This window comes from Mustela nigripes, chromosome 4 (genome assembly GCF_022355385.1).
Source record: "Mustela nigripes isolate SB6536 chromosome 4, MUSNIG.SB6536, whole genome shotgun sequence".
NCBI classification, from domain to species: domain Eukaryota; kingdom Metazoa; phylum Chordata; class Mammalia; order Carnivora; family Mustelidae; genus Mustela; species Mustela nigripes.
Genome location: NC_081560.1, coordinates 22,248,846 through 22,262,909, shown reverse-complemented (window position 1 = coordinate 22,262,909; position 14,064 = coordinate 22,248,846). Strand labels below are relative to the sequence as shown.

At 43.8% G+C, this 14,064-nt stretch overlaps 1 protein-coding gene across 9 annotated transcripts in view; it reads left to right on the top strand.

Annotated features, from left to right (window-relative positions):
- Positions 1-14,064, top strand: part of NRF1 (nuclear respiratory factor 1) — a 151,396-nt gene that overhangs the window by 124,711 nt on the left and 12,621 nt on the right. Inside the window, exons 12-13 of one of the 9 annotated variants that reach the window (XR_009403753.1) lie at positions 1,881-2,022; positions 8,442-8,510. The exons of 6 other annotated variants lie outside the window; for them this stretch is intronic. Coding sequence is in view for 1 of the 3 variants with exons in the window: in XM_059396416.1 (XP_059252399.1) it covers positions 8,442-8,497 (56 nt within the window). In the remaining 2 variants the exon portion in view is untranslated. Of the gene's footprint in view, positions 1-1,880; positions 2,023-8,441; positions 8,530-14,064 lie in introns of those variants that run through there. 2 more of the 9 variants (XR_009403752.1, XM_059396416.1) reach the window with 2 other exon arrangements.

Here is a 14,064-nt window from a genome sequence, read left to right as displayed (position 1 = left end):
TGTTTGCTTTTTTATTTATTTTATTTTATTTATTTTATTATTTATTTATTCTTTTATTTATTTATTTATTTATTCTTTATGCTCCACACCTAACATGGGGCTCAAACTCACAACCCTGAGATCAGAAATCACAAACGCTACCAACTGAGCCAGTCAGGCGTCTTGCCTTTATTTTCCTTTATTCATTTCTTTTGTTTCTTAAATTCCACATATGAGCGAAATCATATAGTATTTGTCTTTCTGGCTTATTTCACTTATTTGTTTTTCTGGCTTATTACTCTCTATCTTGCAAATGGCAAGATTTCATTCTTTTTTGTGGCTGAATAATATTCCATTGTGTATTACTCATTCATCTATGGATGGACACTTGGGCTGCTTCCATAATTTGGCTATTGTAAATAGTGCTGCTATAAACCTCAGGGTGCATGTATCCCTTTGTATTAGTATTTTTGTATTCTTTGTGTAAATAACCAGTAGTTAAATAGCTGGGTCATAGGATAGTCCTATTTTTGACTTTTAGAGGAACCTCCATACTGTTTTCCACAGTGGCTGCACCAGTTTGCATTCCCACCAACAGGGCAAGAGGGTTCCTTTTTCTCCACATCCCTCACCAATGTTTGTTGTTTCTTGTGTTTTGGGTTTTGGCCATTCTGACCAGGGTGAGGTGATATCTCAATGTGGCTTTGATTTGCATTTCCCTGGTGATGAGTGGTGTTGTGCATCTTTTCATATGTCTTTTGGCCATCTGGGTGTCGTCTTTGGAGAAATGTCAGTTCATGTCTTATCCCATTTTTAACTGGATTATTTGTTTTTAGGGTGTTCAGTTTTATAAGTTTTTTATATATTTTAGATACTAACCCTTTATCAGATACGTCATTTGCAAGTATCTTCTCCCATTCAGTAGGTTGTCTTTTAGTTTTGTTGATTGCCTCCTTCCCTGTGCAGAAGCGTTTTATTTTTATGTAGTCCCAGGAGTTTATTTTTGCTTTTGTTTCCCTTGCCTCAGGAGACATCTCTAGAAAAATGTTGCTACGGCTCATGTCAGATAAATTACTGCCTGTGCCCTCTTCTAGGATTTTTATGGTTTCAGGTCTCACATGTAGGTCTTTAATTCATCTTGACTTCATTTTTGTATATGATTAAAAAAAAAAAAAAGTGGTCCAGATTCTCCTTTGGTTTTTTGTTTGTTTGTTTGTTTGTTTTTGTGTGTAGCTGTAGAGTTTTCCCAACACCATTTTTTTGAAGAGACTGTGTTTTGCTCATTGCATAGTCTTGCATCTTTTGTTGCAGATTAATTGACTATATAATCGTGGGTCTGTTTCTGGACTTTCTATCCTGTTCTGCTGATCTTTGTGTCTGTTTTTGTGCCCGAACCATATTGTTTTGATTACTGTAGCTTTGTAATGTAACTTGAAATCTGGAATTGGGATACCTCCAGCTCTGTTTTTCTCTTTCAAGATTGTTTTGGCTGTTTGGGGTCTTTTGTGGTTCCATACACATTTTAGGATTATTTGTTCTAGTTCTGTGAAAAATGTTTTTAGTAATTTTATGCAGAATTCTTAAATAGACTGTGTAGAGTCTTTTTTGTGTATCTTCTATTTCCGTTCATCTGTTTTGTTCTTTATAATGTAATATTTTATTATTGTGGTATTATTAGCAGTTAGTGAAAGGCCTTTCTCCATATTTGGAAAAAATTCAATCAAAATTCCAAAAAATGTTTGGGGGGGTGACCATTACAGTAATTTTAAAGTTAATCCAGAAGAATTAAAGCCTCTTTTTATTCTTAATTTTACTTCCAGTATAATTAACATAGTGTTAAAGTCTTATTTTCATTTAACTAATTTAAGGTTCTCCTCTCCTTCTGCCCCATCTTTCCCTAGGGCAGGGGAAGTGGGGACTATTCATTATCACAGAGATGGACCAGGAATGGGAAGCAAGTGCTCTTAATACTGCCCCAGTGAATTGAATGAGACACTAATTGTTGCTGGAGGAGACACTGTCCCTGTAGTTAGACCAAACCAGGTGCGTCTTTCTAGATTAAGAAATCGTGCTGTCCATTCTGTTCATGCAGAATTTTGGGGAGGCTCAGGTCTTACACTTTGAAATTTTAATTTCCCCTTTTCCCCCAACTTCTTCAATTTCATTTTTTGTACTAAAATGAGGGTGGGGCACACTCCCCTTACGGAGTACTCCAAACCAGGAATCTGCTTTCTTTCCCACTATTGACCTTGCATTCTCTCAATTCCATTGTCTTATTAATTTTATTTATTTAATAAACATTTATATAATGCTTGCTATGTGCAAGCACTCTGCTAAATGTTGTACATGCATGAACTTATTTAAAACTCAGAATAATCCTATGAGGTAAACACTATTTTGCTCATATAATGTATGGGGAAGGTGAGACACAGAAAGTTTCAGTAACTTGGCCAGGTTCACACAGAATGTGGCAGAAGTGGAATTTGAATTTAGGCAGTTCACCTCCATGCCACTCAGCGATGCTGTCTCCTTTCGATGTGACTCCACAAATACAGAGTGATCACTGTTTCCCAGTGTTGAACAAATAAGTTTGCGAATGTCAGGCCTTTCTCCCCATCCCTGGTAGAAGCCACTTGCTTTTGTCTAGCTTAGCCACGGTGCCCATCTGCCACAGTTGTCCCTGATGGCTGTTAGGGAGCCTGTGGTGATTTCTGATGTCAAGTGCTCCCCTGTCCATCAGCCCTCCCCTCTGCCTGCATGAGTGCACACGCACACATCCCTTTGCTAGCCTGGGAGCCTATAGGTCGTGGTTCTCCAGTGGTGGAAATTATAGAACCATTTGATGATCAGCTATCACATTTTAGTATTTTTAGTGAGCAGATCACTTTGCAATTAATGAACATGTCTTCTTATTTTCATTTGATTGAGGGGAGGGTGTCGGTGTTTAGAACAAGGGACATTGTTTGAGGGTGATGAATAGATGATGTTCTCAAGGAAGTAAACCAGCTTATGAGTTGTTTCCTTACCCCCTAGAAGCTTCTGTCCATGCACTCCTGCCACCATTCAATTTATGCCAGAGCTCTTTGAGCACTGCTACCTGTCTCTAGGAACTAGAAAACAGGGTGGTAGAAAGGGCTCTGGGGAAAATACATTTCTGCCTGGACCTAGTTCGTTGCTAATTTATTTCCTCTGCTCCACACTGTGCCTTCCCTTTGGCTCTTCCTCCAGCCCTTGATTGGGCCATGCCAGAGAGTTTGGCATCTTTCTCCACTGTTTGACACCCAGACACCATCCACACTGTCTGTGCTGTCTTGGCTAGGACCTGACAGCTACCTTCCTCAAGCCCTGAATGGAGAGACATGGGCTAGAGGGCTGGATCTGTTTGAAAATGAAAACTGATTACAAGGCATTAACATTATACCTACAGAAAGAGCAGCCCTTCTCATTTCTTTGCTGTGCAATATGCCCCTCTTTGTTCTGACCTGGCGCTGGCAACAGCCCTGCTACCTGAAGGTCCCCCTTAAAACTCATCAGCATTAATTTCCGACAACTGAAAGACCCTTCTCCATCTTGCTGCACTGTAAGCCCAGTGTGCATTGTACTACCCATTTCAACTGCCAAATCAAGGGAAATCAATTTTTAATTCCTTTAGAAAAAAAATTCTGTCTTCTCCTTTTCTTCACACTGAAAATGTCTTCAGCTTTCCACCTGGCTACTTTTCTTTGACCCTATTAAAGACTTTTAAAGGGGTGCCTGGGTGGCTCAGTGAGTTCAGCATCTGCCTTCGGCTCAGGTCATGATCCCAGGGTCCTGGGATCGAGCCCCGCTTCAGGCTCCCTGGTGCTCTCTCTTACTATGTCTGTCTCTCTCTCTCTCAAATAAATGAATAAAATCTTCAATTAAAAAAAACTTTTTTTTAAAAAGATTTTATTTATTTATTTGACACAGAGAGAGAGATCACAAGTAAGCAGATAGGCAGGCAGAGAGAGAGGAGGAAGCAGGCTCCCTGCTGAGCAGAGAGCCTAATGCGGGGCTCCATCCCAGGACCCTGGAATCATGACCTGAGCCAAAGGCAGAGGCTTAACCCACTGAGCCACCCAGGTGCACCCCCCCCAAAAAACCCTTAAAAATATGTATGTTTCTCCAGTTTAATTTAATCTCAACTATGCTCATTGGAATACCTTTTTTCTTTTTAATTTGATCTTTTTAACAAAAGGGATAAAAGAATAGATAGAGGAGGACAGAAACACGAAGTTCAGATAAGAGAGCAAGATTCCTGGGTGGAGTTTTTGCATGAGAGATTGGAACACACATTCCTATTCTGCAAGGCCTCCCAAGTGAGACAGGATAGCAGAAAGGTCTGTTCTGTACTGATCATAAAGAGGTGAACGTAGCTGGATCCAAAGGAGGCAGCATGCATGTGCTTTAATTCTCTGTGGAAACATACTTTGTATGTATCATAAGAACATTAGGGCACCCTTAACCTGGAGGCGTGGACCCTAAGAGATTCTGTATAAATTTTTTGTCGTGGCTGGGGTCATTTACCTTTGTGACTATCTGGTCTAGTGCTGAGAGTAAAAAGGTTGAGGGAGATGGGAGGGTCTGCTGCCTCGCTGCTTACTCTAAAAGAGCATTACCAGTCTCTGTGATCTTGAGCAAGCAAATTAACCTCTCTAAGCCTGAACCCTAAAATTAGGCTAATGGTCATTACATACTCATGAGGTTGATGGGAGCGTTGAACAGAGAGAGTGATTCCTGTAGAGTGCTTAGCATAGTGCTGGGCACATAGATAGGTGGTAAACATAAAACAGTTATGAGCTGCCCACATCAGTTTCAACTCTCCGAATTTCATCCTTCCCCAGAATATGCCCGGTTGCACTTCAGAACGCAGAGTATGGTGTGCGTCCCTGTTTCCAGGGTAAATCCATACGCTTACCTTATGCAGCTGAAGGATTTCTGTGCCAGAGGTAAAGTCTGCAAAAATGTGACATCAGAAGCTCTTTCAATATAGCCTTGAGGGAAGGAAGCTGAAGGAACTCCTGGATTTGGTCCCATCACCATCCTGGGGCCAGGGCTGCTGCTTTCTCCCAGTGCCTAGTTTGCCGTAGTTGATAGAACAGCGTTCCTCCCAAGGCCATAATCGCTCTTCAGATCTCACGGCTGCATTGGCTTTCAATCTCCATCATGAAAGGGGGACTTCTGTCACTTTTTTCCTTATTCTCACCACCGCCGTCCTCTGTTATTACTCTCTGGATGTCCTTCTGATCCAGCTCTTTAATAATAAGGGAGAAAATGCCAGTCTTCATCTTGATAAACTATAAAATACATCTCTCGCTCTCCCTTTTTCTGTGCTCCTCATTCTCTGGACACATTTCGTATATGGACTTGTTCCCAGAAGACTCAGTGGAAATGTCAGTATTAATTTAATCTAGGAAACATGTCAGTGTTGCTCCTCCAAAAAGGTGCCAGCGCCTGGGTCCCGGATGTTCCAGATGTCCTATGGACCACATGCTTTCTTTGCGGACAGCGCTTCCCTATTCAAGTCAGCTAGCTCTTTTCTTGAAATGGATAGTTTTCATTCTGGAAACATGTTGGTAGATGTCACACCAGGAAAATCACTTTCACTTTTACTCTCTTTTTGCTTTTTGACTCTACACATTGACCATCATTATTTAGGACCTTCATCATTTTCTTTTCTTTCTCCTTTCCTTCCTTTTCTGTTTTTACTGCTACGACCACCACCATCACCATAACCCCCTTACCAGGGACTAAGCAAGCACCCTCTGCATTACTCTATCTGCACCCAGTAAGGTGGCTAGAACAGAGCTGGGAGCCCTATTTTTGTGGAGGCAGCTAAAGCTGGGACTCGAGCAGGGTCACTCAGGAGCTACATGGTGAAACTGGAAAGCAAACCCAGTTCTCCAGTACCCTCTACTGGCTGACGTGGGCCCCTTCCCTCCTCTGCACTCTTTCTTGCCAACCCACCCAACCAAGGAAGTCAAAGAGATATAAAACAAGGAAAAACCATTGTCTTTATTGTTCATCTGATTCAACTGTTCTTTGTGGGGGTCACTGTTTTGCAGGATTGTTTTAAGGCGTGGTTATGGCCTGATTTTACTCACCTTAGAAGTCCGTGTCATGATAAATCTTAGCAGAGGCAAATAAATAAATGGCATCAAAACTCAAGATCTAAAGGAGTGCTGTCTAATACAGTAGCTACGATTTGTGTTTGAATTTAAATGTGAGTTCACTAAAATTAACTAAAATAATAATTTAGTTCTCCAGTCACAACCGCATTGTTCAAGCCGTCAACAGCCATGTGGGGCTTTAGATACTGTATTTTTTATTCTAATTTATTCAGATTTAAATGTAAATAAGTATGGGGCATCTGGGTGTCTCAGTTGGTTAAGTGGCTGCCTTCAGCTCAGGTCATGATCCCAGGGTCCTAGGATCGAGCCCCAGTCTGGCTCCCTGCTCAGTGAGGAGTCTGCTACTCCTGGTGCCGCTCCCTCTGCACCCCGCCCCCACGCTCATTCTTGCACACATGTGTGCTCTCTCTCAAATAAGTAAATAAAATCTTAAAAAAAAATTTTTTTTCATGTAAATAGCCATGTGTAGCTAGTAGCTACTGTAACAACTGCACAGATACAGAACATTTCCATCATTGCAGAAAGTTATATTGGCTAGCATCGATCTAAAGGCTGTAGCAAATATACTGTGCTCCTCTGGCAAGTTGGGCCCCCTCTGCATAGGGAAGGACAACGCTGCTCATACACAGCCTGGCTTTGCTGAAAACAAAAACAAAACACTACCATGTGACAGCAGTAATCCACAACCAGTAAACAGTTGGGAAAAGGGTTGCAAGAAGAACTGGCCTATTTTTGTGCACGGCAGAGTCCTGGGCAGGGAGACCTGAGACAGGGGCCAGTGGAGACACCTAGACCCGCTTCCTCGTCTCTTTATATGTATTACCCAGGACGTGCGCGTTTCACCCGGATGCCTTACATATGCACATTTCTCCTCTTGGCTACAGGCATCTTGAGGTGAGGCGCTTTAATGATTTATTGTGACCCCCCAAAAGGATCAAATGTCCAGAGCCCGGTGGGTCACGAGCTTGAAAGAAGCCATGACTGTTGGATAAATTCCGGATTTCACAACAAAAACATGGCTGCTTCTGAAATAGGAACAGAGAGGTGTACACTGTGCTCTCGGTTCGAGAATACCCAGAGTGGCTGACAGTTACAGTTCTCTGCCCCAGATGGGTCCCTTCCCAAGCACTGAAGCTTGTCCTCCTCCACGACACCCTTCACAGTTCCCGGCTAAAATCCAAACCCCTTCGAGAAGAGCTTTAGAGGGAAGTGGCAGCTTTTCTGACTCCCCTTTCTGGTCCATCCAGGGAAATATGTTGATCACGGTAACTTTAGGGGCCACAGAGAGTATTTAGTGCCCCTCCCTTAGTGGCTGGAACAGTAAGCATGTGGTGACTTCACTACTGTTACTGCTGCGGCTGCTGTTAAACACAGACTGAACGGGAAGGAAGCTAATCTTCAGAGGGTTGGCTTTTAGCTCCTCTGGGTCACAGTCTTAGGATCTGGTCCAGGAAGCCTCCATTTAGAGGGAACAGCGTGAGACCCAGTCCCTGAGAATCCCTGCCTCGGAAGGCCTCTGTTCCTGGTAAAGCACACTGTGTCCCTCAGGCGTGCGAGAGAAACAAAACTGAGGTCCAGTTCTCCGCAGCGACCAGGTCTTTCCTGTCACTCATCAGACAGAGCCCCCACAGCTGGAGGGGCTTCTCATTATCAGGATTCTTGGGTGCCTTTGTCTCCAGTAAAAACGCTGACTGGTGGATACCTCCAGAAGGACCAGGACTGTCTCTTGAAAGTGTCAGTGTGATGGTTAGATGGTTCTCCTTGCCGAGTCTGCTCGTCCAGACGGGGTGTATCTTCTCCCGTAGACCGTTATAAACGAGGGTGGCCTCAGGCATTCATCATCGGTACGCCAAAAATTGCTAATCTAGACTCTGCTGCTTGAAGAGTTAAGGATCACAGAAAGGAAGAGCCTCTACAGTGAAATGACAGGCCCCTACACACTGGTCTCTATTCTTAGTATTCATCTGTGCCATGGCCGTATCCTTCTGAGGTAGCTTTTCGGTGCTTTCCATATTAAAAGCTGAGTGCCTCCAGACTTGGCTCCCCAGGGCCCCAGAGGGAATTAGCACACCTTGTCAAGCCAGGCTGGTGTACCTTCACAACTCCTGAGTCGGACTGTGTCCGGTCCCCTCGGCTGGGGGAATTGGGTGAGCCAGGGACATTCTGGGCAAAAGACTCAGACCAGATCTTCAGGGCAGAGGTTCCCAGGAAGGTGTCAGCCACTTGGCAGACGGACAGACCAGTCTCCTCTCCGTCCCCAGTGTCATGAGGGCCAAGTTACATGTGTCCTTATCTCATTCTCCTTCCCTTTAGGTCCCCACATCTTTCTGAGTCTTTGTATTCGAAAGACAGATTCTGGTCTTAGATGATTCCAGCAGAATCTTGGTGCCTGTCATTGCAGGTAATAATCTGTAAAGGGAATTTTTTTTTTTTTTTTTTTTTTTTTGGGCATACCAAATCCAGAGCCATAACTGGTCAGCTTTAATTGGAGTCATTTCTATTTAATATGTGGATGAAAAAGTAGGTTTTAACTGAGCATGTGAAAAGGGGATTGATCACTGTTTACACAAGAACCCAGAATATCATGACAGGAAAAGCTCTTTCAGAGTGAAGTCTTTAAGGTTCTTGGGGACAGTGGACTTTCCTCTTTTTATTTATGCTTCCATTAGGATTTTGAAGGAATGTCAGCGCACTGTTATTAACTCTGATAGCTTGTATGTCGCAGCCAGTCTGGTTTGGGGCCCTCTGGCTCTCAGGTTACCTGTGTAAATCCAGGGATTCACTTCCCAGCTCTACCATTTGCTTAATAAAGAGCAAATGTGCAGAACCCAGCAGCAGCAGCAGCAGCAGCCCAGCAGAGCCGTAATCTGAACAGGATAAACATGCTTCCTTTTTGTATGATGCTCTCTCCCGATCCTCCTGCCAAGAGCAGGATATCAAATGAAGGGGAGGTTGTGGTTGGAGTCAGCAAAGTGAATGTCTAAGTGGCACCTGCTCCATTCAACAGATCTGCTTTCCCGGGGCCTCCCACTGCACATCTGCTCCTGACAAAGCCTCTTTTCTCCTCCTGTTGGTCAGACTGAGAGCAAAGACCCAGCAAGGAGACATATTGGTTTTGCTTTGTCAGTACAATTGCCTGTGACATTATAATCACACCAAATCTTCATTATTAGAAAGGCCCCAATTTAGAGATTTTCTGAGGCTAAATGGTGTTTTCAGAGTGAAATTGATAAACACATCTTTTCCGTTCTAAAGCTGGCAATTGGATCTGAAAATCACTGATGGGGTCTAAATCTGGAAACCGAGACACTACTCTGAGTGAGACCAGCCGTGCTATCAGATCGGCTCCCGAAGCCGCTGGCCGACCACTCTGCGGGTTTGGCCTGGCCTGGCCTTTCGGTCCTGCTCACAGTCCTATACTGCAGAGGCCGCTGCATTGTTCTCCAGTGCTGGTGGAGTTCCTCACCTGGGGTCCTGGGGTGGGGGTGGGGGGTTAAAATGAGTTGATGGGGTAGAGCCGCAAAGGGGAAAAGACCCCCATGATATAAATAAGGGAAATGTGAGGAAAACATATTTTAGGCGATGGCAAAGCATCCAGTTTCAGATTGAGTTTCCAGTTAACAAAGGCAACTCTTAGTGTGTTCTGTGGCATGTGCCCGGCTGAGGCATGTTTGACCTGCGGAGGTGGCTCACCGGAAGCTCGGGAAAGGTTTGAGAGCCGCGCTGTTTAGTTAAAGCCGAGGGAAAGATTGAGCTCCTTGGTCCTGCCGGCCACATTTCATGGGCTCTGCAGCCCCCATGCTGACCAGCGCACGTGTAGAACATGGCCGTCTTCACAGTGAGTTCTGCTGGTTAGCACGGCGTCAGAGATTAGTCTTTTGAAATGGTTTCTGGACTGCTTTAGCCAGCCTTGGAGTTTTTATTTCAGCTTTGTTGGAAGGGAAAAAGGGAATTCGGAATTTGCCTGGATGTTTTTGGAACAACTCCTTCCAGCCATATTACTTAGATTGTGATCTTTGTTTTCCCACCTTAAAAAAATTGTTTTCCTCCAAGAATCTCACGTCCTCACATACACCCAAAATAATAGTAATGAATTATAACCATGAGAAAGGACTTGAATTTTAGGAAGATCCACTTTCAGCTGGTCTGCTCCCTGGTCTTCCCTCCTTAAGCTTTCACGGCCCTGCTGTTTGGAGAGGTTTCTAGCTAACAAGAGGACATGTGAATGCTCAAGGGCCAAGGGTGTGTACACAGATTCTTCATTTCGTGTACAAAGTGGAGTGCAGACAGCACCCGGGCGTGGACCCCTGAGCTGGTGGTACCCTCCATTTTTAGCAACTCTCAGGACCAAGAGCAGGATCTTGAATCTTGCTTCCTCCATTTGTCTGCCTCTGGTAGCCGCTGTGTGGTAGCTCTGACTCCAGAGAGGAAACCTATGTGAAATAACAAAACCACCTCAAATTTAGACCTTGTTCTTTTTCTCCAGAACTTAAATCATGTAAATATATAACACTCCTTATTCTCATAGCAGCCCCACGAGACAGAGTTGTTGTCTGTTTTATAAATGTAAATATAGTCAACTCTCAGTTGCCACATCCAGATAATCTGTCATGCAGATTAGTCATGACACATTTTAGAACCTTAGAGGGTTTCTCTCCACAGTCCAATGTAAGCCTGGACCATCTCCTCCACCCTCCACCCAGCTGCTGGGGACTTAAGGAATATAAGTTTGTTTTCATATTAGCTTAAGGAAGACATTATTAGGAAAGTAAGTCTGCTACAAGAAAAGCACATCATAAATTCCAATTTAGAGGGGAGATATCAGAGAAATGGCAGACCCTCCCTTCGGCTCAAGTGAGAGCTGACTGTACAACCTCCTTGTTTGCTAGCATGGTTACTGAAGGGTTTGTAAAACCCTCCATGGGAGGTTGTCGGGATGGCTGTGTACCCTGGGCACCAGGGTATACAGGGAGGCAGTGTCCTGTGGCCACCCTTCCGCACCACGTTCCAGGGGACCATCTGGCTCTGTGCTTCTTGAAAGTTTTGTGTTGGGGCACCTGGGGGGCTCAGTCGGTTAGGCATCTGCCTTTGGCTCAGGTCATGATGCTGGAGTCCTGGGATGGAGTCCCACATCGAACTCCTTGCTCAGCGAAGAGCCTGGTTCTCCCTCTGCCTACCGCTCGCCCTGCTCGTGCTCTCTCTCTCTCACAAATAAATAAAATCTTAAAAAAAAAAAGAAAGAAAGAAAGAAAAGAGAAAAAGAAAGTTAGTTCTGTGTTGTCAGACTCTTTGTGGCTGGCCAGACGTCATGGGGGCTCTTCTCTGGAGAAAGAAGGTAGCGGCCACAGAATAGGGTTCCAGAGGTGCGGCGTCCAACAAGGATGGCAGAGCCCTCCGCTCTCCACTCCGTCCTCCAGCCACCGAATGTTCTTAGCCGTTGATTTTGTGCAGAGAAAACACATGGAGATTCCTCTAGTGTTGTCATTCCTTCTGCCGTTCTGGCAGAAGCTGAAATTCTTTTGTAAAGAACTTGTCTCCATTATCAATTTGTTTATGCTAAATATAGTCCAGGTAGGAAAGGCAGGATAAACAGTTGAGCAAAATGAAGTTTATTGAGATAGATTTCTTTCTATGGCTATCAAACCCCATAACTATTTATTTCTACTTTCCACTTTGCTGTCATTAGGTGTCTCACTGCTAAAAGCCAAGTAATTCTGCTCTTTATGTGCTCTTAGAGTTTTTTAGTGTGTGTTTGTTTTCTAAGTGGTACTCTACAGATTGTGCTAAATGTGAGGGGTTGAAAATAGTAGACCATCTTTGGAAGCTTTTCTGGCTCAATCTATCCCTATTCAGTTAAAAGAAGTGAGGGTGGCAAGAGGAGGGTTCCTTGAGAGAGAGGCTAGATTCTCTCCTTTTGTGCCTATTTGAAATTTTCCCTAATTAAAATAAAACTGAAAATAACAACAGAAAAATAAATAAATCTCCATTCCTAACTCTGGGTAACTCCTGATTGGCTCTTACATTCATTTCTACACCAGATTTTGGCAAACTCAGCATGCTGACTTTCCCCTGAGGTTTCTATCCTCTTGGCTCTGCTTTCTATTTTTTTTTTTTAAATTTTTTAAGTTAAATTAAATTTAAATTCAGTTAACTAACATAGAGGTAGAGTTCATTGATTCGTCAGTTGTATAGAACATCCAGTGCTTTAAAAAAAAGGGGGGGGCGCCTGGGTGGCTCAGTGGGTTAAGCCTCTGCCTTCAGCTCAGGTCATGATCTCAGGGTCCTGGGATTGAGCCCCGCATCAGGCTCTCTGCTCAGCAGGGAGCCTGCTTCCTCCTCTCTCTCTGCCTGCCTCTGCCTGCTTGTCATCTCTCTCTGTCAAATAAATAAATAAAATCTTTAAAAAAAAAAAAAAAAAACAGTGCTCATTATATCAGGTGCCCTCCTTAATGCCCATCACCCAATTCTTCCATCTCCCCACCCTCTTCTTCTTTCTGCTTAAAATTATCAACACCTTTGGGACACCTGGCTGGCTCAGTCAGTGGAGCATGTGACTCGATCTCTGGGTTATTTCAAGCCCCATACTGGGTGTAGAGATTACTTAAAATCCTAAAAAAAAAAAAAAAAAAAAAAAAAAAAAAAAATCGACACTTTACATATTGCTCATACCCTGTCCACTAGTGCACAGACTCTAGGGACCTTGAGTGTCCCAGTTCTTCCCAGGGATTTCTTCTGGGTTTTACTAGGCATCTCCTGTCCTTCTCCATATAGTCAGGTCAGATGTCCTCCTGAGCATACAAATGTTCCACAAACTTTAGTTGAACACTTTCCTCCCCTGCCGTTTTCAGTTTAAAGCCCTACTGGGCAGATCAGCACATCTCGAACGAAGTCAGCTTGTTCTGCCCTACGTTGGGAGCTCAGCCTGCAGGTTAGTACCCCACAGTGGTTCAAAAGTACAAAACCCTGACTTCATTAGTGTTCCTGAACACTCCAGGAGTTTCAAAAGGAAACTGTAAAATTGTACCTCCAAAATGTTTTGAAATATACTTACTAATAAAGTAAAAGTTAATTTATTTATTTATTTATTTATTTGACAGAAAGAAATTACAAGTACACTGAGAGGCAGGCAGAGAGAGAGAGAAGGAAGCAGGCTCCCTGCTGAGCAGAGAGCCCGATGTGGGACTCGATCCCAGGACCCTGAGATCATGACCTGAGCCGAAGGCAGCGGCTTAACCCACTGAGCCACCCAGGCGCCCCAAAAGTTAATTTATTTTTAACATTTAGCTTATGGGATGAGGGCAAGAGGAATTTCCTGGTGGTCTGAAAAATCAGGCAAAGGAAAGAATTTCTGCCATGAAAGTTATCACAGAAAGTGGTTTTTTTCCAAGCGAGGGGTGACATTGTCAGCCAGAAGGGAGAAAAACTTGTATGCCAAGAAGTGCCTCTTACACCAAGGTACCTGTAAGGCTGCTATCAGCTTCACGAGAATACTCAGTACACCAGGTGTAATACATATTTTAATCCATAAATCCCTCAAATGCACCCAAAAGCCATGAACTTAGAAAACACGGAAAAGAAAGATTAAATGTCCCAGAAGCAGCTAAAATAACAGAAACAGAAAGACTGGGAGAGAAATGCTTTTTCTCTGTTTCCTCCTTGTCTTACTATCAGGAAGGTTCCCTGGATCACCTTTTCATTTGATACTGACATTCATTCTTTCCATCACCTTCCCCTTTTTGCCCCGTGACTGTCCTCTTCCATCTACCTGGTCCTCATATGTTATTCTCGACCTCTTTATCTGCCACTCACCTACTCAGCTAGCTTCTGTCCCGATTTCCTGGCACGTTCTCCCATGTCTATACCAGCACATACCCAATGCCTATTTTTCTTCATATAATAGTGGCTTGCCTTAGACAGCAGCCACTGGTGTAAATTC